Source organism: Mixophyes fleayi, chromosome 1 (genome assembly GCF_038048845.1).
Source record: "Mixophyes fleayi isolate aMixFle1 chromosome 1, aMixFle1.hap1, whole genome shotgun sequence".
NCBI classification, from domain to species: domain Eukaryota; kingdom Metazoa; phylum Chordata; class Amphibia; order Anura; family Limnodynastidae; genus Mixophyes; species Mixophyes fleayi.
Window position 1 is genome coordinate 62811226 of NC_134402.1, and position 27016 is coordinate 62838241.

The following is a 27016-nucleotide window of genomic DNA, read 5'->3' on the forward strand; positions in this document are numbered from 1 at the left end:
TAAATAGCATGCTACTTGTATTACAAGTTGAGTTTGTACTTGACAGTGAGCCAAATAAGAGCGACTGTAGTATAATTGGGTATTTAAACAGATTATTACTATGGGTGTGGGAGGAGAGGGACAAATGTTTGATGTTTCATAAAGTACATCAGTTCCAAGGAAATGTATACACAGGACATCTCCAGTATAGACAGTGACCACAGAAATATGATATTATGTCACTGCACTCTATAATGCATTAAACCTTGCATGAGTCATATGTAGTAACCCTTCCAGGTATGTTCTGAATTACGGTTAAGGAAAAAATATCAAATCATTTCGGTCTACTGACATTTGAGAAAGTACTACTGATTCAGCGGCTTAATAAAGACAGGGATCATCGGAGTTTTAGTTTGTGTTCTTACAGAAAAACACAGCCTGATACAAATGCATGCACCAGTGTGTTCTTTATCATATAATTTACATGCATTAAGAACCAGGTATCCTACCTGTCTAATACATCCTAAATGCTTGTTTGGTTTGTATGTTAAAAAAACAATGCTTGTTACAAAGAATATAATAACACATCATAGTACAATTAAACATTGTGAATATACCAATTGGCATTTATTGTTCTCTAAGTCAATGTTGTTCTCATGTCCTAAAAAAGCACATAAAAATGAGTGTGATTAAGCCCTAAAGGCATCAACAAATTTCCTCAGCGGGGAAAGGGGAGTATTATTTTCTTGCATAACAAGTAGGCCCTTTTTCACCCTGTTTTGGGATACAGGTAATGTGTTTACTGAGCTACTAGATGTTCGGAGCAAACTTACAGCGGATTTCAATTTGATTTTAAGACTGGTGGTGATGAACAATTAATTAGTAAGGGATATGTTTAGTGTTCATCTACAATGTACATTGTCCCAATTAAAATCTTAGCTCTATACTTGCACATAACATATTTGTACTTTCTCTAGGGCACTATAAAAACTCTTCTGAGAGAAACCCCCCTCCTGTCAGCCCACAGTCCTCTGTAGACAGTGAGCTAAGCACTTCTGAGATGGATGAGGACTCTGTGGGGTCTGGTTACAAGCTAAACGATGTCACGGATGTCCAGATTCTAGCCCGGATGCAAGAGGAAAGTGAGTATGGAACATTCCATCAGAAATCTGTCCACTAAATACAGCAATGTTGTTTTATAGGAGATGCATTAGAATTATTACAATAAGTCACACAGTGTACTTAAACACCCACATATGGATCAGATAATGGTATTTGCTAGTGGTAAAGCACACTTCAAGTAAACCTGGCACAGAGGAAGCAGACCTTTTGAAGGCCATGGCCATAGTGACCTGTTGTCCTGGGTATAAGCCACTTCCCGTTGAGGCAGTCAGTACTTTATACCTCATGTCTCAGTAACGGTTTTACTACCTAGTGAATTAATAGGCTACATTCACATGAATATTGGTGTAGTGCATAAAGTGTTTGCTTCTACTTGTGTAGGTGACAGATAGACATAGTCTTCTTTATAAGTACACTGTGCGGCTTTATCCAAACAGTACTGTTTTTGGAGCACAGTTCTATCGGATTCACATTTGCATAGTATCTATAGTCAAATTCTGTTGGAATCTTACTTGTCCATCTGTTTTTTTGGAAATATGCTAAGAGTTGCTTTGTTGGGTTATTTTAATTGTTATGGCTGCATGGCATTGTATTACATTTACTGTCATGTTTATGGGGTAAGCTAAATTTATTTTGTGAGGTTGGGTGGGGGGTGGGTAAATGACGACTACATTGAATGCATGTAATACACCAATACAATGTACAGCAGTCACATTGTAATAAATCACAGCCCTTCTCTCTGTAACCCCGGAAAGGTCTTCGACAAGAATATGCAGCTACTGCGTCCCGCCGCAGCTCTGGCTCATCGTGTAACTCCATGAGGAGAGGGACGTTCAGTGACCAGGAGCTTGATGCTCTAAGCTTGGAGGATGAAGAGGATGGGATCCACCACTCGGCTCACCTGTCTGTCAGCAGGTTCTCACCCTCTCCACGTCACTCCCCTCGCCCTTCTCCTAGACAATCGCCCAGAAACTCTCCACGCTCCAGATCCCCAGCCCGCAGCCTGGACTACAGAGGAGTCTCTCCCCAGCCTGTACTCAGCCGCCTGCAGCAGCCTCGCCTGTCACTTCAGGGTCATGCCACTGACATGCAGACTAATGTGGTAAAAAATGAAGGTAAGTACAGGAAGCATGCCTCCAGTGGCTGCTCATAATTGTGTAATTATACCTTGCCGTTACATTGGAAAACTCAACTGCATCATTTCCTTTTTAAAAGTTACATTTGTTTTGCCAAGTTGTAGCCATTCCCGACTTGCTGACAGCAGTGTGATCTTTTCCCTGCTGACGGCGGCCCCCCTGGTTCTGCTGTCTGCTGGGAAATGCTTCCTCTCCCACCTTTCATATGGCTCAGTAACTTTCTGAGCAGAGCTCTGGGGCTGCAGATCATAACAGATCATATGCAAAATCAAGTTGATTGATGGAGGTTCTCATCTGTATTCCAGGTCATGGTATACGCTAAGCCAAATATCTATAAAGTCCCACAGGTTGCAGTCAACATTGTAAGAAACTGGTAAATGTGAGCTGCCTGAACACTGATCTCTTTAATATATTGGTTTGCACATTCCCCTGGTAATCCCCTGTACCCGTAGAGACATCTCTCTTATGAAGATCACTGTCAGCAGCACTGTCAGATCACTGACCAATGTGCATCACACAGCCCCCACATTATATTGTTTGTTTCTTTCACAGAGAAACTGAGACGGAGTCTTCCAAACCTCTCCAGGACAACGGGTATCCAGACAGCGGAGGCTGTGAAAAACAGCAGAAGTTGTGAGTCTAACTTGCAGGTGCCAAATGGTGGAGCCTCTCGAGTACCGAGCACTTCCAGTAAGTGACCCCCACTGATTACTGAGACAGCTATTGAGACAGAGCTTTGTCATGTCTAGGAGCCATGTAGTCTGCATATGAATGTAATCACTAGGTCTATCTGCTCTTTTTTAGAAGTTTTGAAATGAGAATTTGTTTTTCCCTTCTATTAAAACTAGTCAAATCAGTCACATTTATATATTAGTCCAGTTCTGTTGCAATGGGATATTTTTGTACCTGTCCAGTTTTTCCAAATACTGTATTGGTGTATGTTTTTTTTAATGTTTGTTTACATTTTTAGTCTTTCCTAAAATTGATTTTTACATAGAAGTTGCATGAACAGTGCATGGAATAGTGGCATTTGGAGTAAAGTGCGTTGATTTTGTTCCCTGTGCATGTTTCCTTGCATGGGCAAATTACAGTCTGCATCTCATTGTTGCTGCTCACTGGTGGTCTTAGAAAGTGCAGGTAACTTTGTGCTGTAAGAAAATAAACTCTTAAGGGCGAGATTCCATTCAGAGCGCGGTGTCTCCAGAACGTCCATGGAGATGCACTGCACTAATGTTATAGCAGGATTTTTTTCTCGCACCCTATTGAGGTGTGTGGGTTAAATGAGCAGATATTCCCACTGTGATGGTTGGAAATACACAGCTGGACACTGAGGTGATGTCCACAGGGCACATTACCAGCAGTTGAATCTCCCCCTAAGCCTGTCTTTAATACATTAAATATTATGGTGATTTTAAAAAAATAAAATGAAGCATAGTTATAACTGTATTAGATTCTAGTCACAGCCCATACCTGGTGGGGGAACTGGGAAAGGTCTGGATCTGCTGTCAGATGTGTTTATTTTCATAGCCACCCCTCCAGTTTCCTTTTGTATACAACACTTCCACACTGTTTGGTGTGTAGTGGTTTAATCTGGTTCCTGTAAAACGAAACGCCAACAAGATTGGGACTCTATATTAAATGAATATTGTATCCCTTTTTAGATGCTTTATAGGTCCCAAAAGTTGACTTGCACTGTTGTTTACACGCAGAAGTAATGGCTTAGATTAAATTAAATACCGTTCATAATCTGTTTATTAGCTGCTGCTACAGAATGGTTTTGCAGAAAAGATTATCATGGGGACCCACCCTAAATGATGGTTTGGCCTTTTCTCACAACCCAACAGTTGTTATACCCTGAAATAGAAGCTTTCATTAAAATGTTTTAAGATAATAGAAACTTAAAGGTTACGGTTTCAGTTTCCCAATAAGAGTAGTTATGACCTCTGTTACACTACACTAGATTTAACACTGATGGCCGTCTGAAGTAGTTTAGGGCCACTAAGCTGGTGGTGTTTTTAAGGTACCATTATCAGTCTTCATCTCCCACTTGTCCATATGTCTGCAGTTTTGAAATGTTTGGTGATAGGAGGGGAATGGAGGGAAGTAGGAAGCCACAGACTGAGAATTAGACAGTGGAAAGAAGAACAGATAGTGAAATGAGGCGCCTGTCAAACTTTATATAAGCAGAAAGTAAACTGATTAGATATCGTAGAGACAGGATTTGCTCTCAAATAAAAACAAGGGTTTCTGTTTTTGAAGTTTCCGCTCAATGTGCAAGTCCTGTTAACACGCTTGGTGTACCTCTTACATTGTTTTAATTTGACTTTTGTCTGAAGATAGAATACCCTGGATAAAGTATTTAAAGGTGAATTAAAAAAAAAAAAGAAAGGCTTTTAGGTCCACTGTGGGGAAACCTGATACTTGTGTTTTAATACAATTCCATTGCCCTTTTTTAATTTCTTTGACATCACAAATGTTTGACGTCAAACTGAGCAGACCCATGTAGATAGGCGGTGCTACCGAAGAATTGAAAGCGCACATAAGGACACAGAGATCTTTTATGCATCAAATATAGAAATGATGCAGTAAAGCTGCCCAGTTATTTTGTGACACCTGTATGAGGGCCTGGCTATAAGGTATATGGGTAGTTCTGTAGTCATAAGATTTCTATCTACATAAAAATACAACTAAGGATCACAGAATGTCTTGTTTCTTTTTTTTTTTAGATAGACACTTACTACTAGTGCCGAGTCTGAAATAACTTCTTTAACCTTCAAAATCTTTGTTTTTCCATCACGCTTTTGTGCACACCCCTTTATTTTAGGCTTTATCGGCTTTTCCACCCCACACTATGAATCGTAACCTTATTATGTATTCCCAACTTTTGATAACCCATTTTCTATTTATTTTTTATAATACCTCCCCAATTAACTCTCCCACCATATCTTTATTTCCTAGAAAAACGTAATATTTCCTTCTGTTCCAACAGCATCAAAAAGGCAGATAAATATGCCACGCCCAGCTCAGAAAACAAAACAGGTTGTTGCCGTCCCTACAGGAGGTAATGTTCAGTCACCACCTGGTTCCCAAATATATTTAGCGGAGCTGATTAAAAGCTAATGTGATTACTGCTCACTTCTGGCCATAGTCCTTTCACTGGTGACAGACAATGGATTCCAGGTGTACATTGATGTGCTGCGAACCTGTCCTGGTGTATTTTAGTTTCTTTCAGTTTCCCACTAATTGAAGCCAAATGATGGTTTTAATGGTGTAACCGCAGCTAAATATCCTTTTATGTTTATAGAAGTATTGTTTTCCTTACACAAAGAACTTTTGCACATTTGTGAGGTTCTAAGGGGGGTATTCAATTGTTGCTCCGGGCGCCGCCGGAACGAGCGCGTTAAAACTATTACCGTTTATACGGTAATATTGTGCGTAATTACCATTCATACGGTAATTTACTCGCTCAATTTAAGCTCGCAGCTCCCTGAAATTGAGCGAGTAATTACCGTATAAATGGTAATAGTTTTAACGCGCTCGTTCCGGCGGCGCCCGGAGCAACAATTGAATACCCCCCTAAGGATGTGTCTTTGTTTTTTTTTTTTGTTTTTTTAACTTTCATGTGCCATGAGCCATAGAGTCGTACACCACAAAACATAGCATGAGAAACTGATCTTAGTGCTCTATCTTCTGCAACACATTTTTAGTTTTATTTCCACTCTAAGCCATCTATCCTTACCTTTACAGTCCGGAGAGCTTAGATTGTCAGTCGTAGAGTACTGTTCACAGATGAATGTGATATCTGTCCCACATCTGTTGTCGCTGACTGTAATCCATAAGTAAGCCGATATCAGCAGTGCATTACTCGGCATCCTCTAAAGCAGTGTTGGCTAACCTGTGACGCTCCAGGTGTTGTGAAACTACCAGTCCTAGCATACCCTTCCAGCAATAAGCTGCTATATATTGGCAAAGCATGCTGGAACTTGTAGTTTCACAACACCTGGAGTGTCACAGGTTAGCCAACACTCCTCTAAAGCATTATTTTCCAGGTTATACACATCACACTATCAGAGCAAAGTAGTTCCCGTCATTTGCTCTTGATACACACAGTACAGCTACTTTAACAGATTTCATAATGGCCGTCCTCAATCTGCAAATTGCAAGATTGTAGATTACTCTTATCGTAGGTATAAATTACATTTTCAATGGAGCTTTCAAATTTAGGGTGCTTTTTTGGAGCTAACTTTCATTTTAGTTTAATTTTATTTTGTTGACACGTTGTGTAGAGTTGTACTTGTTTGACACTGAACACAGTGGCTGTTGATACTCATAGCCATCATTTGTGGAAAGCTGGGTTGAGATCTCTTTGGACTAAGTTTGAGGTTCTTTGCTTTGGAAAAAGTCACCCAGCCCTGCTCTGATCATGGAGGGATTAAGTAAACTTCAGCAAGCTATGGCTTCCTTGTAAGAAAACCACTGACTGAGCCCAATGTATTTGTAGATTACCATCATGGATATCCATAAATCTTGTCTACAAAGTAGTAGTGATAGCTACTACAAGTGGCAAAATAGTAACAATTTTATCATTCCTAAAAATGAACACTTCTTCTGGAGAAAAGCTTGACTCTTGTTCAGCAATCACAGTACACTTGTTGAGGGCACATCACTTAACCTTACCATAAACTTCTACAAAATAAATAGTTAATTGATGCTTAATATCATACTACTTTTAGTTTGTGTGCTACTCAATCCCCTTTACCTATTGTCAAATGAATGTCTCATGTAAGCTAAGGTAAGTAGTTATAAACTGGTTTTTGTTTGAGCTGCATGTGTGTCGCGTTTGTGTGATGATGATTTTTCGACAGGGCATCAGATCCACATTTACAGCGTTTCTAGATTCTGTAAGACTGGCCTGTCTGGCTGGCAGGCAGAGTGCAGCTGTCCAAGGCTATTCTATTGCCTTCCAGCTTCCCTAAATATCTCTAATCATATTTACTGTTATATCGAGTGTCCAGACTGACTGTCCTTAGGGAAGTGCTGATCTACAGTAGAGGAAAGCCCTGAGCCTCTTCGTATAAGCAGAGACTTTTCAGCAACATATCCCATATATGAATACTGTGCTTGTAGAATGTAGAAAGTAAAACTGAAATGATTGCTATAAACACTGTTTAGTTCCATTGACATAAACATTTATTTTATTTTTCTTTGCCAGTACCTTCCACATGCAAGTTCCGCTCTCCTGCAGCACCGTCTCCATTAGCGCTACGGCAGCCGGTGAAGGCTTTATCTAACCATGGTTCTCAACTTGCACAAGAAGCAATTGGTGCTGCACAGAACCACCCTTCAGCAGGGCCACCTCCCAGCCAACAGTCTGGCTCCGCAAGTCCCATCCCTCGAGCTGGGACACCAATGAGAAGTGGATTACCCAGACCTAGCACACCATCTGGCGGAAGCATACCAGTGCCTCGCAGCAAGCTTGCACAGCCTGTTCGCAGGTAGGTTTTTTTAGTTCCTCGAAAACCCATATTCCAAGCTTCTTCTTTTTTTTTTTTCCCATTCCTTGAAATAATTTTTTCTCCATTATAGAGTGTCCTAAACATCGGAGCACTGTTAAAGCCTCACTGAAACAATGAGGAGTTGGGGAGATTTTCAGGTTATTTTCATGTTTAGAATACCCTTTTGAGAAATGCCATATACGCAGCTGCCCATTGAGTAAATGCTTTATCCACTTGGGTTTTAGAGCACACAGAGACTAATAATATGACAATTTACAGGGACAGACTGTTTTACCTTTGTTGGGACATGTTAGTGTAAGGTAAGATTCTCTGATCAGTATGTGAAACACAGTATAGACAACCTTATTGAATCAATGTGGAGATTTAGAGAGGTTTTCAAGGTTCTTCTGGGAAATGCCATTTACCAGAATATTATGTTAGACTCTCAGGCCAAGTTAGCATTTGCATACTCTTCCAGGCAGGGGTAGCATTGAAAATCTCTAATCAATTTTCACATGCCTTCTGCAATAATTAAACAAAATCTAAAAAGCGACAGATCCTCTTAAAAAAAATAAAAAATTATATTGGTGCATTTAATTTTCTGGTCTTCAAACATTTATCTCTAGAACATGGCCTAATATTTATGCAAGCAATATTTGCTTTTTCTACCTCCTAATAGAGAAAAATCTCTAATGGCCTGCGCATTATACTCTTCCCCAGCAGTTTATAACCCACAACGGATTGTGGTAGAGCATTGTGGGGTCTTGACTAGCTTGGTAATGTGTGTGGACCAGTTTCTGTTAAACATCTGTAAAGCGTTACGGAATTTGCTGGCGCTATATAAATAAATGATGATGATGATGGGCAGTGTGTCCGTTCTGGTGATTGTTACAGCACATCATTCTGGCTGCTACATATTTTGATGACTTTAATGTTTCTCATAGATCATTGCCAGCTCCCAAAACACATGGCACCATGAAAGATGACAGCTGGAAAGAAGGCTGCTACTGACCCACAAAAGCTTCACTACTCCATGTATCCCACGTTATCCACTGTGACTGCAGAACAACCCATCTTAATGGGATATTCTGGGATTTTGCTAATCGATCCCAGGGTCCTCTGTCTGTATCTAGCACAATCGGCAGAGGTTACAAAAAGGAGCACTTTATTGACATTGACCATCGGACGTTTGTCATGCAATCATTATGGCTTGGCCTATCGCTTTTTTTTTTTTTTGGTTCTGTAGTCTTAACCCTATAGAATCCATTACATAATTTAACTTCTCAAATAACACAAGAAGAACAAAAGAGAGAACATCTGAAAACAGCTTTTTTTATTTTTTATTTTTTTGTCAAATACCTGGTTAATGCCAAAGAGCAACTCAAAAGTTTATATTATATATATATATATGTGTGATTATTATGCATTTTAGCACTAACACTGCAAATGTCTACAAAGGTATATAAACTGGTAGACTTTATTTTCTGATGACTGATTTTACAGTTTTATACAGAGAGAAATGGTTTGTTCTGTTGCCTTTTACAATTTGTAATAACTATTCAGCCTTTCACAGGCAACTCCTGAGCGGAACCTCTGACAGTGAAAGGACTTTGTGTATATGAATCATATATTCAGCAACAGGGCAGCATGGCATCTCTTACGGATAATTAGCAATTCACAGTAAGACATTCAAGTTACAGTAGAACTTACTGTATTAATGAGAAGTCCTCAGATTTTATGAGAGTTCAGTATGTTGGTCTGGTAATGGATGATGTAAGGGCTTAACTAACAATGTGTTTTGTTAGCTGTGTGTACTTCTGTAGTCTTAGTGGCTGTACAAGCCCGCAGCAGAAACTCCTGGCAGGGAGTTCTAGAAGTAGTTGGCACGTGTCCTTAGATGGAGAGGTTTGGATTGTGTAATGTAAGATCAGAGAACTATGCACATGTTCCATCTATACATTGTGAGCCAGGAGGATTCCATTTACCGCTTCACTGTCAGACGCTGTGTAGAGTGAACCCCTCTGCGCCTAACCGACCACCAGCTGTCTGTGCTGTTAGTCACTTTCTGTACTGATGGGGTTCAAATATTGACACGTTTTGTTCTCTTCATTATAAACAATTTTCCTTTTTTTTTAAAAAAAAAAAATTTTTGAAAGTTTTACTTTAGATATGTATTTAAATTGTAAATAATGTTTTCCTCTTGGGCACCTTTCAGTATTGCAGTTATGATGTACCTTGCCTTACATATCCTATATTTAACATTATCAACGCCATGTCATTGCTCAATGTGTTTACAGATTTGAAAGGGTTACCACACCTGAATACTTTTTACTATGTCTAAATGTAGATTTATTCCTTTATGTCCAAGACCTTTACCTACACCGTGTATTTATAGTGGACCTTTCACCAATTATTTTTGCAGCCTTTTCTCTAATATTATTACACAATGAAAACCTTTTTTTAACTCTTTAATACCGCAGCTGTTTTGTTAGATTTGGATAAGAAATGTTTTATTATTCTGCATAATGTTGGACATGTATCCGACACAAAGATAGTTAGGAGTATGTATTGCAAGTTTCAGACTTGCCTCCATGCTAAACAGGAAGCTACAAATGTGTTGCATAATACTGCAATCTATAGGAGATCTGTGAGCCTTTTAATATTACGTCAGTACAGCCTTTGTTTCTCTGCTGTAGTTTTTGGTGTCTTTGAAAGTTTCTATTATTGTCAGTTGTGGACTGAAAGCTTTCCGTAGGTTGCAGTATCAGACAGTACAATCAGAGTACCCATCATCTACACACAGTGGAGACGGCAGAATTATGATGTAATAGAAAGCATGCTATCTATTCACCAGGAGATTGCACTTATTTGTTTCTTGTGGATTGCTAGGATGCATATTCACCCCACAGAATCACTGCCGCCAATGTGTAGGTGATGGGTAGTAAATCATGTTCTTATATGCTTACTTATTTCATTATTCATATGTGTACGTTCTCCTGTGGTTAATGGCAACCGTAACGGACTGACTGGGACCTGCCTGTGTAAAACAATGTAATGCTACATGAAAGGGCCGCTAAATACACACTGGCAGTTTTTTACATAAGCAAGTTATAATAGTTACTAGTATAAGCAAAAGTTTACATACCTTGATAGAACTTGAAATAATTGATATTGTTTTAAGATTTGCTGTGTAGCAGAGTGCAATCTATTCCACATGATCAGCCATGTCTGGGGAAAGACTGTTTGCAGTGTCCTTCAATGGGATTACTAGACAGGAAGTCTGCTGTGTGTAGCAAAACATCTCCCTTCACAATCACATGTTTATCGCCAATATCTTCAGCCCTAATCAGCCCACCACCCCCTCTGCCCCCCGGCTGGTCCCATAGTGGGCTACCCTGGGCTGGGTCACTGGGCTATCTGCATTTTTTTATTTTTTGAAATGTTCCTAATAGGCTGCTGAGCAGAGTCTCGCACCCCAGGCTAAAATTTACCAGCCAAGCCCCTGGGTCCTAATTGCCTCCCTGTATGTATGAATGTTGCTTACTAGCTCTTTTATATGAACCAGCTTGTATTTTAGTTCTAATGGTCCTTTAAGACTGTAGGGTTGGTTTATACTGATCATAGACAAATCATCTAAATGGGCTGCAGATTATTAAACCTTTTTTATATATTTTGTAAACTGAGATACATTTGGTGCAGGCAGGGACTGCATTATAGCTAGTACTGGAAGAAAATAGAAAATGTTCTCTACATGTACATGGTCCGATGTGACAGAATGTCAATGTGAGACATCTGTCAACGCAAATTGACCAGTCAGTCAGGACGGCACATTGCATGTGTTATCCTCAGTCACATTACATAGAATCAATTACAATAACCTTAAGACAATGGACATTTTATACGTATTAGGGATCATGTTTTCACCAATTGTGTCATACAAATTGCACTATTACTACATATTTCATCTTATTTATTTTTTTCTGGGTGAAGAGCTTTGCTATCTTGGCTCTCCAGCTGGTGAACTGCAGTGCCTTTCATGACCTGGTAGTTTGAAGGACATGCTGGAGGAGGTAATTTGATAATGGCAGACACAAAAATCACCTATTCCTACTTTAAAGTAAATTTTTAAACATGTATGCATAAAAATGTTGAAATATATATTTTTAGGTGCAGCAACCCTAAAATCTTTCATGTGACAATAATCATGCGTGTTTGTTTGATCTTTATACAAGAAGTTCAATTTATGCAGTTATTGGTACAAGCGGGCTGCTGCTTGCTGGGAGATTAAACTGTGGAAGAAACAGTCTTTCAATAATCTTACAGCATTTATCTGCATTAACAAACTTTCTATGCAAATTGGCCTCTAATGTCCACATAGGTATTCACAGGAAGAGTTTCATTGGAAATATTAGGACCTCTGAACCAAACATTACATGCATTTTATTTTGAACAAAATATTAACAGAAGTACACGGCTTAATGTGTATATGAGGGTATGAATAATATACTTAGTACTGTTCTTATATTTTAAGTGCTGTTCAGTCTTTCTGTGCAAACTCCGTTTCGACTCTCAAACCTCTGTTCATGCTCTTGAAAGAAGCTCTACCTGTTCTACTTTTCTGCATCAGGAAATGGGTTTGCTTTCTGTACTTCATGATATTGTTAAAAAGAGAAGTGTGGATATGATAAATAGTGCCTATGATTTATTTATGTGTGCGTATTAAAAGGATATTTTGAATGTGGGTTATTGTGCCAACGCCTCTGAATTGTCATTTGTATGTAAGCAAGCAGATTGTGTAATTTACTGCTTCCAAAGTTATTTAAATTTTTTTGTATGTGTGTTAATAAAAGTGTACAAATTGTAAAAATACAGATTTATTCTTAACAAGAAACGTATCACTGAACTTCATTTCACTTTAGCTTGTGGGATAACTGGTAACTACAACAAATCTAGATGTTTTGGTTTTTTTTTTAAATTGCATTAAGCAAAAAAATCTTTAAATTAACTCACCCAAAAATAAAGCGATTTGAAATTCACCTGTCTTCTACATTAGAGGCAGCTATGTTGTAGAGTGAACCCTTTGTCCATGAGAACGCAGCCTATCATTTCACTAAACTCCAGTGACCTCGTATTCATTTTCCTCTTATTGGCAATTTATCCTGCAATATAAAAATCTTTGTCACAAGTTTATTTTACTTTAGCATTGTTTTTTGTGATATGAGCACACACTCTGGGAGTCCAGATAATTATCCTGATTGTTATTTTTTTTCAATCTGAAAACCTAATGACAACTGTAATCAGGATGTGATTCAAGATCACTAGTCACGGACTCTGTTTACAGGCTATAAATTGAGCCAGAATTACTGGTTAGGCTTAAGCTGGGTACACACTACAGGTTTTTTTAAGCCAATTATCATGCCAATCACATGATAAATGACTGTTTAGTACGATATTGTAATAGTGTGTACACTCCCACAATCATGTTCTGAAAGATATATGGATAGAAGTTCCCAAGTAATTTTGTAACAAACAGCGCAAGTTGCAGGTAAGTGCTTTTATACAGGACATGGACCTCCCAGATGCTTTCTAAATAATCTTTATTTTAGGTAGGAGGGGGTAAGCATTTCTTATAATACCCATGTTGTGCTCTATGTATATTCACAGATATGTAGATGTATATAAAACTGCTACAGGTTTTCAACTTCCAAAGTGGTATACTAAGGAAAAAGGACTTGCTTCACAAGGACACATAGGAGAAAATATATTTATATTTGTATATATTTATTATTTCGGCCCTGTGTTAATACAATTGTTAGTAGAAGCTATTAAAAGTATGAAGTCAATGCATGACTTGCTGCAGTTCTATTGACTATCATATATTTACTGACTGGTACATTGTTATGAATTTGGTTTCTGAGACAGTTTTGCTTAAGGAAAGTATGGCGTATGAGTGGCATGTGGAGATGTCTGAAGGACTAGTAAATGTGGGATCTATACTTGGCATGATCTGTTCCCCTCCTGATGCTAGCCTTCTCCTGCTGCCACTCCTCCACAGCCTCCATCCTATTGTCTCCACCTGATGCTAGCTCCTGTGGCTCCAACCTTCGTCTCTTTCCTGGTGTCTTCCTTCTGAGCCTTCCACTAATGCCATCTGCCCTCAAGATTCTGTCCTGTCTGATGTCCCTGGATTACCCTCTTCCTTTACTTGGTCTCGTCCCATTGCTCCTCTCTCCTGGACCTCCTGAACTCGCCCTTGGTCTCACCGAACAGATTAAGGCTGGATAAACATTAGTGTTTTCAGCCAATTATCGTTACAATCGATAAAAGTCCGGTTGGCCTGATATCTCATTGTATACCCTGCAACAATGAAAAGTTATTGTTCCAAAGTCCATTGTTTCGATGAACTACATTTTTAAACTGAACTAAAAATCTTCAAAGATGGAAGGATGTCATTCCAGTTCTGGAGTGTGTATGCTATCACGACTCTATGGGGTGTGCAGAGTCGGGATCTTTGCAACTGATGGTTGACTGATGAAGTGCACAGATCTGGCTCGAGTTCAATAGTGTGTACACATGAATCGGCACTTTTTTTTTTTTTTTATTAAGTCGCTGGTAAAATTGCAAAAAATATTGCATTGTTAGGCTGGGTACACACTACAGGAAAATGCAAACTCCTCATGGACAGTCTCCCATGCTCTGGTCTTGGGTTCTAGTCATTCTTTGGCCATTTCTTCATGGACTTTTTACATGCTTTTTGCTGGTATAGTACCCATACCGTTGTTGCAAGAGAAATTACTGTATGCTATCTGATATCATACACATTGTTACACCTTAAGTTACTGATGTATCTGATATTAAATTCTCTGTTGCCCTATATGTTATTGGATGCTCTGTCCTAGATTCGCCTCTCTGCAGACTTTGCTCAGCATCCTGTTTGTCAATGTTGGTTATATTCCACTGTCTCCCTCACCACCTCTCTCCACTTCCCTCTGCTCCTCTTTATTCCCTACTGCATCCTCATTCATTTGGCTCTGTAACCTAGTGCCTCCTACACTTCATCCTTCTCTCTCTAGCTATAGTCATCTTTTTTTTTTTCCTTCTTCCCCTCGTATCCTTTTCCTTTTACCATGCCTCCTTGATCACATCCCAGACCCGATTGGCAACTGTAACCCTGCCAGTCTCATCAACCTAACCTCACTTTCCACCCCCCCTTTTTTTCCTGTGCCTTTTGGAATTCCAGATCCATCTGCAATAAATTGCTCGCTGTCCACAACCTCTTCTAATTAAACTCTCATAAACTTCTTGCCATCACCGAAACCTGGCTCTCCTCCTCTGACACCACTTCCCCTGCTGTCCTATCCTATGGGGTGCTTTCCTTCACCCATACCATTAGGTCTGGCAATTGCCCTGGTGGCAGCATGGCCATTCTCCTACCCCCTTACTTGTACCTTCAGTGTCATCCTTTCCTCATCCCCTCCCTTCTATCAACCTGGGTGACTTTAACATCCCCATTGATAACCTTTCAGACCCAGGTTTCGTCAAACTTCTGGCTCTTTCATCATCTTTTGGCCTTTCACAATGGACCTCATCCCCCAGCGATGGTCTTGGCCACTCCTTATGACCTTGACTACTCCCACCTTTGCTCTCTCTAACTTGTCTCCATTCCCTCTTTCGGTCCATCTCTCCTTCATCCTCTCCTCATCTCCCACACCTCTCCCCTCACCAAAACACACCCTCACACCGCCCAATCGTGACACCATTGACACTGCTGTATTTTGTTCCTCCGTGGAAACTCTTCTCTCCCCCCTAACCACCTTGACCTGTCCAAACCTGGCAACCTCCCTCTACAACCACTCCCTCTCTTCTGCCCTTGACTCTACCTGCCTTGCCACCACTGTTGGTCTGCCACACCAACCCTCAACCTTGGCATTTTAAACTTACAGTTCCTAAAAAATAGAAATTCCCTGCTGAACTCCACTGCAGGAAATTCGTTCCCTGGCAGATTTTCCCCACTTCCAGTTCATTCTCTCCTCCTACAGCTCTGCACTCTCCTTAGCCAAATAATTCTTTTAATCTTAGTATTTCAATCATCCAACCCTTAACTCTCCGCCACTTTCAACTCCTTACTGCTAGGACCACAGCTATTTGAGCTTTCAGAACCAGACTGGTAGAGATGATCACCTATAGCATCCTCCTTTCCTATAGAACTAGTATGTTCCGAGTCTCGTGAGACGCGGCTCGCTTGTATTCTCTGCCCCTCGTCATGCCAGGGCAACGGCCAGGACGCGTATAGGGGCTGGAGAAGCGTCCTGGCCGTTGCCCTGGCAAACAGCCGTACTCCTGGATAGAACCTTCAGTTGTATGACCTTTTGGCTTGTTTATTGGATTATGATTCTCTGCTGGTGACCCTGACTTCTGCCTGTGACTCGGATATCCTATCTTTCTGCCGGACCTGACCCTTTTGCCTGGACCTCGCCTCGCTGCCTGTTTATGCCCTTTGATCTCGGCCTGTCCCTGACATAGTTCATCTCCTGCTGTCACTCCCTTGCCGCGCTACGGTTTGAACCATAAGCTTGTACTACGCAGAGCATAAGACCTGGGGGCATCTGAGTACATGTGAGCAGATTAAGCTCTACGGGAAAGGTGGCTGCTAAAGGTGAAGACCTCTACCACCTGTTCTACAAGCTTATGACAATTACCGTTAGCCGTGACATTGAGTTACTCGGATGCCCCCAGGACTTAAGACTATATTAGAAGCTTATCAAGCTATCCGTAGCGTTTGGTAGAGAGTAACCAGAATACAGGAGGTGGGTACCAGAGACAGTCCGAGGTTGTAGGTCAGAAAGGAGCAAGTTAGTTGAAGGACAGTCAAAAGGTCAGGGCAGGTTGCATACACGGGTTATCCAAAAACAGGCAAAAGTCAAAAAGGCAACAGAGTTCTAGCAGGGCCTAAAATCAAGCCAAAGGGTCACAACAAGTGGTCAAATCCAAGGTAACAGCTGAACAGGAACAGGGGAGCTGGGGACAACAATATACAGAAGTACAGAAAAAGCTAAAACCAGCAGGGAGGCTAAGCCCTCCCTGCCTTAAATAGAACTAGTGCCCAATCTTGAGGAAGGGCTGACCCCTGCACTAATCAGCCCCCAGAAGGCTGATAACTGAAGATGCGCACGCGCCATGTCCCTTAATGCGGGATGGGGCGCTGCTGTCAGTGTCCCGGCCGCTGCCATGGTGACGGCCGGGACGCGCGGGCCACTAGCAAACAAGGAGCTGCGTCTCGTAACACCTACTTTCCTCTTCCCCCTCCTGCCCTTCCACCCTCCTTAACTGCCACTGACTTTGCCACCTTCACTTCAAAATTGATTCCATCAGAAACAAAATCTCCTACCACTTCTCTCACCCCGCCCCCTCACGACCTCTCCAGCCCCACTGCCCCCAAGCCATCATCCATTGTGCACCTTCTGACCCACCTCAGGTGAGGAAGTCCATTTTCTACTCAAGTCCTCTCCCCCTTCAACCTGCCCCCTTGATTCTATTCCCTCCCACATCTTTAGATCCCTCTCTCCTACTGCTTGCTCCCACCTTGCCTACCTCTTCAACTATTCCCTCTCCATTGGTATCTTCCCCTCAAAACTGCTTGTGTCATGCCTTTTCTTAAGAGAGAGAGAGAGAGAAAAAAAAAAAGGTGTGGCCACCTTGTCCAGCTACTGCCCCATCTCTCACTTCCCTTTTGCTTCTAAACTGCTCAAACGGCTTGTCTACACCAGTCTCACTAGCTACCTCTATGACCACTCCCATCTTAATACTCTACAATCAGGATTCCGCCCCCTCCACTCCACGGTAACTGTCCTAACTGAAGTAACTATCGTCTATCTGCCAAATCCAAAGGCCACTACTCCCTACTTATCCTCTTGTACCTATCTGCAGCCTTCAACACAGTTTATCGCCCTCTCCTGCTGTACACTTTTCGCACCATTGGCCTTTCTGACACTGTCCTCTCCTGGTTCACTTCTTATCTCTCTGACAACTCCTTCTCTGTTTCTACCTTAGACTCCTTCCCCTCTTCCCATGGGAATCCCTCAGGGCTCCGTCCTTGGCCCTCTCCTCATTTTTCTGTATACCTCTTCACTGGGTGAACTTATCAGTTCCTAAGCCCTTCAGTTTGACACCTACGCCGATGACACCCAAATCTACGTCTCATCTCCTGACCTCCCCCCTTCCCTCCTCACTAATGTGTCCTGCTTTCTCTCTGCCAGCTCCTCCTGGATGTCCCATAATTTTCTTAACATGGCCAAATCTTAACTAAGTTTTCCCTCCCTAATGAATCTCCTCTCTGTCACATCTCCTTTTTTTACTCAAGTCCGCAGCCTGGGTGTCACCCTTGACTTCTCCCTCTCCTTCACCTCCCCATATCAATCCCTCACCCAATCTTGTTGCTTTCATCTCCACAACATAGCTTGCATCCATTCCTTCCTCCACTAAAACTCTCATCCATTCGCTCATCATTTCCCACCTTGACAACTGCAACCTCCTCCTTACTGGCCTCCCCTGCTTCCATTTCGCTTTGCTACAGGCCATACTGAATGGTCTTCATCTGCCTCTCCCTCTGTCAAACACTCCACTTGCTACCTCATAGAATCTTCTTCAAAATTATTTCCCATACCTACAGTCATAGCCAAGAGTTTTGAGAATGACACGCATATTATTTTTCACAAAGTCTGCTGCCTCAGTTTTTATGATGGCAATTTGCATATACTCCAGAATGTAATGAAGAGTGATCAGATGAATGGCAATGAATTTTATCCCAAAACAACATTTCCACTGCATTTCAACCCTGCCACAAAAGGACCAGCTGACAACAGGTCAGTGATTCTCTCGTTAACACAGGTGAGTGTGTTGACGAGGACAAGGCTGAAGATCCCTCTGTCATTCTGATTGAGTTAGAATAACAGACTGGAAGCTTTAAAAGGAGTGTGGTGCTTGAAATCATTGTTTTTCCCCTCTGTTAATCATGGTTACCTGCAAAGAAACACGTGCAGTCATCATTGCTTTGCACAAAAAGGTCTTCACAGGCAAGGATATTGCTGCTAGTAACATTGCACCTAAATCAATAATTTATTGGATCATCAAGAACTTCAAGGAGAGAGGTTCAATAGTTGGGCAGCCTGAAGCCTTCTTCACAAGAACATCCAGCAAGCACCAGGACTGTCTTCTAAAGTTGATTCAGCTGCAGGGTTGGGACACCACTAGTGCAGGTCTTGGTCAGGAATGGCAGCAGGCAGGTGTGAGTGCATCTGCAAGCACAGTGAGGTGAAGACTTTTGGATGATGGCCTGGTGTGAAGAAGGCCACTCCAAGAAAAACATCGGGGACAGACTGATTCTGCTAAAGGTACAGGGACTGGACTGCGGAGGGCTGGGGTAAAGTCATGTTCTCTGATGAATCCCCTTTCAGATTGTTTGGGGCATCTGGAAAAACGCTTGTCTGGAGAAAAGGTGAGCGCTATCATCAGTCCTGTGTCATGCCAACAGTAAAGCATCCTGAGACCGTTCATGTGTGGGGTTGCTTCTCCGCCAAAGGAGTGGGCTCTCTCACAATTTTGCCTAAGAACACAGTCATGAATAAAGAATGGTACCAAAACATCCTCCAAGAGCACTTCTCCAAATCATCCAAGAACAGTTTGGTGACTAACAATGCCTTTTCCAGCATGATGGAGCACCTTGCCATAAGGTCAAAGTGATAACTAAGTGGCTCGGGGATCAAACCATCGAAATTTTGGGTCCATGGCCAGGAGCTCCCTAGATCTTTATCTCATTGAGAACTTGTCAATCCTCAAGAGGCGGGTGAACAAAAAAAGCCCTACAAATTCTGACAAACAAAGCATTGATTAGGCAAAAATGGGTGGCTATCAGTCAGAATGTGGCCCAGAAGTTGATTGACATAATTGCAGAGGTCTTCAAAAAGAAGGGTCAACACTGCAAATATTGACACTTTGCATAAACTTAATGTAATTGTCAATAAAAGTCTTTGACACTTATGAAATGCTTGTAATTTTACTTCAGTATACCATAGTAACATCTGCCAAAAACACAAACGGCAAACTTTGTGAAAACCAATACTTGTCATTCTCAAAAAGTTTGGCCATGACCGTACAAAGCCTTCTCTAACTCCACTGCGCCTTAAGTGTCCAACTTCATCTCCATTCATACTCCCTCTCGCCCTCTACAGCCATCAAACACCACTTCACTTCCCATCTGGTTACTACTACTCACTCCCAGGCTTGCCTCCCTTCTCTAGAACGATTTCCCTTGTTCAATCAGGTATTCCCTAGCTTGCAAATTTTCAAATGATCCCTCAAAACCCACCTGTATAGGAAAGCCTACCCTTCTTCTGCCTAACTTTCTCTGTTCCATCCTCATCCCTCCTTCACAATTCATGGTCCCCTCACCCTGTCTTCCCTCTTTGTGTTTCCTGTTTAGTCTGCCCCTTTCTTTTTTAAATTTAAAGCTCTCACAATCAGGGCCTACTTATTATCCTTGTGTCCTCCTCATCATGTCACCTCTGCCTTTGGCACCCCAACCTCATTCTCATGCCTCAACACTAGGCCCCTGCCCTTGGTCTCCTCTTCTCCGCTGCCCTTGTCTCTCCACCACGAACTTTGATTCTGTTAGCTGTGCCCACACTCCTGGACACAAGTTCAGTTTGCTTTGGTGCGCTCCCTGTCCCTCCTCCTTCCCTTTTCTAGTCTCTAAAATATTCTGGTCCTCACTCATACCTCTTTACCCAGCGCACCTCTCCTTAGCTGGGTCGATAATTTAATTGCACTGTTTTGTTTTTGCCCTGTATGCTGTGTACTGTCTCATCCTTTGCTCTCTGTATGGCGGCGCAGACCTTTTGTTTAGCCTTATAAATAAAAGATAATAATTTTGTTACATTGTTATTAATTTGAGTTTATGCAATATTGAGTTTAACAATGTATCTAGTCATGTAACCCATTTCCCTCTTTTGTCAAATCATATATATTCGTCACTTATCTTTTGAATTTGTTTGGTTATTTATGAATCTGAATTGTTGAGCTTTTAGCTCCAGTTTATTTGTTTAATAGTCAGCACCTTTATTATGTTTTTTGTTGTTTTTTAAAAAAAAATCTTTGTAAATTATTCCTATTTATTTTGTGTGTATCTCTAATCCCTTAAAGAAGACCAATTGTTATATGTTATGTAAACTTGTAGTTAGAAAGTACTATTAGAAGTTTTGTTTTTGTTTTTTTATGTTTATATACCTACACATATATGCACTCGTAGACCTATATAGCCTTCCCATTTGGTAGGATCTCCCCTCTGTGTTTATGGTAGAAAGAATGTCCCTTCATCGGTGTGCAGCCTATTCATAAACTGTGAATTTGTGTTGCTGCGATCAGGGTGTGCCAATTGCCTCCAGTATAGCTGATGCTGTAACTTCTGTTTGACTAGCACTGACATCTTGTAAAATATAGCCCTATTCAGCTGCTGTTATAATACTGATAATTGTGGTTACTGACATTATGAAATGCACATTACAGACTGAGCCGTCTGCGGGCTCATGCTTGGTAGAAGATGATCTGAGATATTCAGCTACTGCAGTATTGCCACTGATTACATCAGTCTTTTCTAGTCGTAGGCTTTGTAATATTAATTCTCATTCATTTTGTGTTATAAGATATATAAAGGAAGAACAGCTGTAATATGTTTTTGGTATTTCACCTATGGCATATTTTCATCATTGACATGTGTGAGCAATTGTATCCATTATGTCACCAAAGCCTGTGTTTTATGAGTCATAAAGATAGACATACTACATTTGTAAAATAACTCATAATGCAGGTCTGTGTAAGAAGCTGCAGTACAGGGATGGGCAATCCGTGCCTTACATACATTGCCTATATTACAGTACTGCCCTCTGCTGTGCAATAGAAATACTGCTCTGACTGCCTTTCCAGGAGAAGGTTCTTTCCTTAATCTTCAGAAAATGGGCTGTCCTAACAAAATTTGGGGTCCCAGTTCATTTGTGCTTAATAAGTCATGCTATATAAATCGTATAAAAAAAAAAATGCATTAAGTAGTTATATACTAATATATATGTCAATTTGTTAGCATCCAAAGGAAAAGACCCTGATCCCTGGTTCCTGAAACTAAAACCTAATTACCCCAAAGCAATAAAAAATAAATAAAAAATCTATGCAATAATTTCAATGTTATCAGAAATCATTTTCCCACAATGAGTTAAATAAATATATTTGCAGAAAGTGTAAATATGGGAATCAATTATACACATCAAGTAGAGCAATAAACAGTATTACACGTCTATTCAAATTTGTAGGCGCCTTTATAATAGTAATTCACTATAAAATGTGCAAACAACAAAAATGTAAAAAAAACGTCAAAATTATAATGTTACAAACTTATATAAAATTTAGTATAAATAAATCAAAACTAAAGATATCAACCTGAGATGGTGAAAATGAAGAATTTGGTGCTCTGTGGGAGAAGGGGTGTGGCTTACCAGGCAGCTGCCGTTTCACACAGCCAATGAAATGCATGGGAATTATGTCAAAGAACTTTAATCAATTGCAGCTTAGTAATATCTGACCCATAGTTCACACAGAGCTTATTGCAATGACAAAATTACAATACAAAAATACAGCAAGCAGTCTAGTGACTGATATATAATAAAGACATCATAATAGTGATCTTTATATAATGCAAATCAACCCCAATCCCTCATGTATTTATGATGGTTACACAATCTATACCCCAGTGGTTTCTTTACCTGACCTGTCTCTCAGTGCACAGATCCTACAAATATTATGTTTGTCTCCACAAGGTGGAGCTTGGTGATTATTGCTTTACATGTAAGCTGATTTAAATTAAGAATAAATGAATATATTTACAAAGCTTTGAGTCAAAGGTTGACATGCTCTACGTAAGTTTTAGAATGTCTTCCTTGTGGTATTCGTTAAAAAGGTGACAGTATCTGTTGTATCATTTAGTGAATTACATGCAAATATCTGAAACTATTATAGTGTTCAGTAAAATATGTTAATCGTTTATTTGTAAAATTCATAATTTTTACAGTGTAAAGTGAAGAGCTGTAATATGGTGCTTCTGCTGCGCCATTACAATTAATGTACTGTTCTTCCTCCTGCACATTTTTGTGATCCTGTTATTTCTTTATTATTTTTTTTCAAGTAAGTTAGGGTTGTATTGTTTACATTTTTATTTTCATTGTTTTGTTTCCTACATTCACGTTTTTTAAATGTGTATAGTCAGAGCTTACATTATATTTATATATTGCATAAATATTTTAACTCATTGTAGTTATCTTTTCCCATTTCACAAACAGATTTTTCTTATTGTGTTTAATGTTAATAATTTTTTTTTTTTTTTTTTCTCTCTCATTGTATCTGAAACATTTTTGTTTTATTTTAACTGCTTTCTATTGTTAATTACTTTTCTGCAGAGCCGTAACTAGAGATTTTTTAGTGCTCTGGGCGAGATAGACCACTGCCCCCCCATAGATTGTACCTCCATTAAATTAATAGCCCCACCTATAGATTAGTAACCCCCACTACTATTAAATGAATAAACCCTACCCCCATTAAATGAAAATCCCTTCTGATAAATTAATAACCCCTACTCCAGTTAAATTAATAGGCCCTACCTTCATTATATTAATAGCCCTTACCAATACATTAATAGCCCCTAAGCCCATTAAATTAATAGCTCTTACCAAGACATTAATAGCCCCTAAGCCCATTAAATTAATAGCCCCTAAGCCCATTAAATTAATAGCCTGTGAGGATGGACGGGGACTCACAGGCTGAAGAGGAAACAGACGGGAAGTGGAGACCCACACGCTGAGGGGGAGACACTCACAGTGTCGGACTGGGGCATGAAGGGCCTACCGGGGGACTGCACCGCTAGGGGCCCACCAGACGGGGTGTGGCCTGCCATCATAGAGGCGAGACCAGACACTAAAGGGGGAGTGGTCAGCCCACAAAGGACAGCTAGCACCATAGTGTAGTGCATAAAGAATCCAGTGTGTATATAAAGAGTACACAGTCTTGACCTGCTCCTTAGATAGGGCAGAATAGTCACCAAAAATCGGGGTTGTCCCAATAGAATCAGAACATTTGTCAGACTGTCCTGCTCTCTCTTACCTGTTCTTGTCACTTTCACCACCTGTGGCTGCTGGTTTATTTAGTTGCAGCTTGTCTGGATCCTGGAATGTTGGGGGCCCTATTTGGGAAAAAAATGGGTACATTTAGAAAATTCCAACCAGCCCTGGCATTAAATAAATAGGACCCACAATTAATACTTAGGCCTTCCTCCAGCCCCAACATTAAAGTAATAGTATTCCAATTTAATAAATAAACCTATTTCCCTCCCTCTAGACAGTCCCAGCAATAAATTAATAGCATTTACGTATAATAAATATACCTATTCACATTTAATAAATAGACCTCATGCTCCTCAAACTCAGCCCCACATACAATTAACAGCCCCCAAACTACCTCTCAAATTAATAGTCCCCACTATAAAATTATATTGCCTCACCATCACCCCACAAACATAATAGCACCCATTAGTTAGCCACCACCTACTACACACACATTACATTGCCACAAGCCTGCTGTGCTATCACACACACACACACACACACACACACACACACACACACACACACACACACACACATTACTGTGCTCCTTCATCACCATGCTGTGCCTCCTTATGATCACACTGCGCCCTCCATGCTGCTTTGGCCCCCCTTAACTCTCTGCCATGCTGCCTGTGCTCCCCCTTCACTCTCTGCCATGCTGCCTGTGCTCCCCCTTCACTCTGCCATGCTGTCTGATCTCCCCCTTCACTCTCTGCCATGCTGCCTGTGCTCACCCTTGCTTCCGTTCCTTCACTTACCTTTTCTATCGGCTTCTTTCTTTTCTTCTGTCTTTTTGCCGACTCCTCTCTGTGTGACTCCTCTCTGCGCCGCTCCTCCTCACTGAACGACATGCGAGATGACGTCATGTTGGACATTCAGTGCGAATGGAGCAGAGAGGAGGGGCACTAGAGCAGGTTTAGAAGACCTTACTCACAAATCTCTAAAATTCCCAAATCTGATGCATACCTTTTTGGGCATCAGTTTATAGAAGAGGTCAAGGCATGTCCTTAAGCTCGAAATTCCTTTTCAGACCTAAAGAAAGCACATGAGCCTTTCAGGAGGCCCCTTTCTTAAAGGGGGTTGAATTTCAAAAGCCATGGATCCAGGCTGAGACCTCCAAGGAACGATGAGAGCACACAGATGAGGCTTCATGTCCAGATTCCATGATGCCACCAGAAGATAAGTCACAAATACATGGAACAACGACGAGTGGCCGCAGTTAATGTAAGTTCATCCATATATCCTTTTCAAAAGAAAACTGTCATTTTTAAAGTGGCAACAAATTACCACAGACAGGTGGTTGTTAAAAGCAATCCAGTTTGGGCTAATCTTCACTATGATTCGTATTTGTTCAAGAATTGCAGTCCTCAATTAGAGGCCCTACACTATGGAAAAATAGAATTGGTAGACCCATCCGCCAAAGGCATGATCGGCCATTTATTTCTAATAAAAAAAAAAAAAGCAAAGAGCAGCCCTGAATGACAAAGCTTTGAATCAATTTTTGAAACCAAAGAAGGTGCCATCTCAAGTTCTATTGGAGAGACAAAACAGACATAGAAGTTGCTCCAACAATTTATAGGTTCAGAGCAGGTGCTTGAAGGGGCGGGGTTATCCTGAAAGGAACAAACACAGAGAAAAATCCCCCAGCACACTGCTATCAACAGCAAAGGAGCTGCTATTTCTATTTGTACATAAAAATGCAGGAAAAGTATGGTAAGCAACCCGACCCGTCTAGGCGCTTCTGCTAGTAGGGTGGTCCTGACTCTAAGCAATCAGAGTTCCTATTTTTGGGCCTTACAAATATGAGTTTTTAAATGAGAGATAACTAACCAAGATGTACCCCAAACTCCTCCAAATGACAATAATGGAAGTTGTTCAATCAATTTATAGGTTCATAGCAGGTACTTGAAAGGGCGGGGTTGCTTCTGTCATCCTGCTAGGTGCATCAAGGGACCTAAACAAGCCTTAGACAACCACCAAAAAGGACCTGAAGTAATCCATTACATTAGAATCTTTTCCTTCTGACATAATATTATAAACACTCAAAAGAAAATTCAATCGCACAGATTACTGTAAGTCTCCCTCTTTATTTGAAATACAGTGTAATATAATAAATTGAAAGGGAAAAAATTTTGGGGAGAGACTTTTTTTTCCCTTTCACTCTATTATATTAATATATTTTATTTTCTTCCTCTTTTTTATATATGTATTTTTAAAGAATTTTTTACTAATAAAGTATCTATCCTATCAGGAAGAGGGAAGCCCTATAAGAACCCTCTAATTCCCTTTTATTACATCCTTGAGAAAGTCCTAATTGTGGATGAAACGCGTTGGGTCAATTTTTGCAACCTACCAGCCACCGTACCTTGTGGGTCAGACCATCACTTCCGCGTTTCACACGCGGCTACACGAGGATTAGACAGCATGGATTACCTTTCTATGCTGCTATTACATCTACATTTACCCTTTACGGGTTACACCACCACTTCCACGTTCCACACGCGGCTACATGAAGGATTAGGCAGCACAGAGAATTTCATTTAACGGACTGCATTATCGTTACATCCTGAGGATCTACATATAGGGATTTCTAGGGTAAGATCCTATTTTTATCTCCTTTCCTCACGGAGTTCCGATTTTATCCTCTCTTTACTTTTTCCTGAAGAGCTATAAACATTTTATTGTCTGTCTGATTGTTACCATAATCTTTGCGCCCTTTCACTATTACATGTTATTTTACTATAGGAGCTGCATTTTTGATGAGTGCTCACCTTGTGTTTACTAATATTATTTTAATATGGAGAGCAGCTCTCAACATCCTTCTTACATTGCACATAGATGCAGGGGGATCAATACTGATGATCTCTTTACCATTACAGACGGACAACAGGTTAATCATGAACAATTAAAAAATGATTTTTGTTTACAATATTTACATTTTGAGAAACTTTGTCAGAAAGAAACCAGACAATGGTGGGAAATTATTACTCTCACCAAATATCTTGAAAAAGGTCTCATCCCTAGAGGACTTAGGATAAATAAGAACCCTACTTTTATCCCTTTCCATAAAGAATTTTTTACCAAA

The 27016-nt window shown here is 40.6% G+C and overlaps 1 protein-coding gene across 3 annotated transcripts in view; it reads left to right on the forward strand.

The window, feature by feature from the left end:
- Positions 1 to 12623, forward strand: part of SLAIN2 (SLAIN motif family member 2) — a 34002-nt gene extending 21379 nt beyond the window's left edge. The window contains exons 4-10 of one of the 3 annotated variants that reach the window (XR_012688060.1): positions 957 to 1121; positions 1857 to 2216; positions 2790 to 2927; positions 5227 to 5298; positions 7450 to 7732; positions 7824 to 7890; positions 8677 to 8763. Coding sequence is in view for 2 of the 3 variants with exons in the window: in XM_075195367.1 (XP_075051468.1) it covers positions 957 to 1121; positions 1857 to 2216; positions 2790 to 2927; positions 5227 to 5298; positions 7450 to 7732; positions 8677 to 8743 (1085 nt within the window). In the remaining variant the exon portion in view is untranslated. Of the gene's footprint in view, positions 1 to 956; positions 1122 to 1856; positions 2217 to 2789; positions 2928 to 5226; positions 5299 to 7449; positions 7733 to 7823; positions 7891 to 8676 lie in introns of all 3 variants that reach the window. The other 2 variants (XM_075195367.1, XM_075195379.1) reach the window with 2 other exon arrangements.
- The last annotated feature ends 14393 nt before the right edge of the window (positions 12624 to 27016 follow it).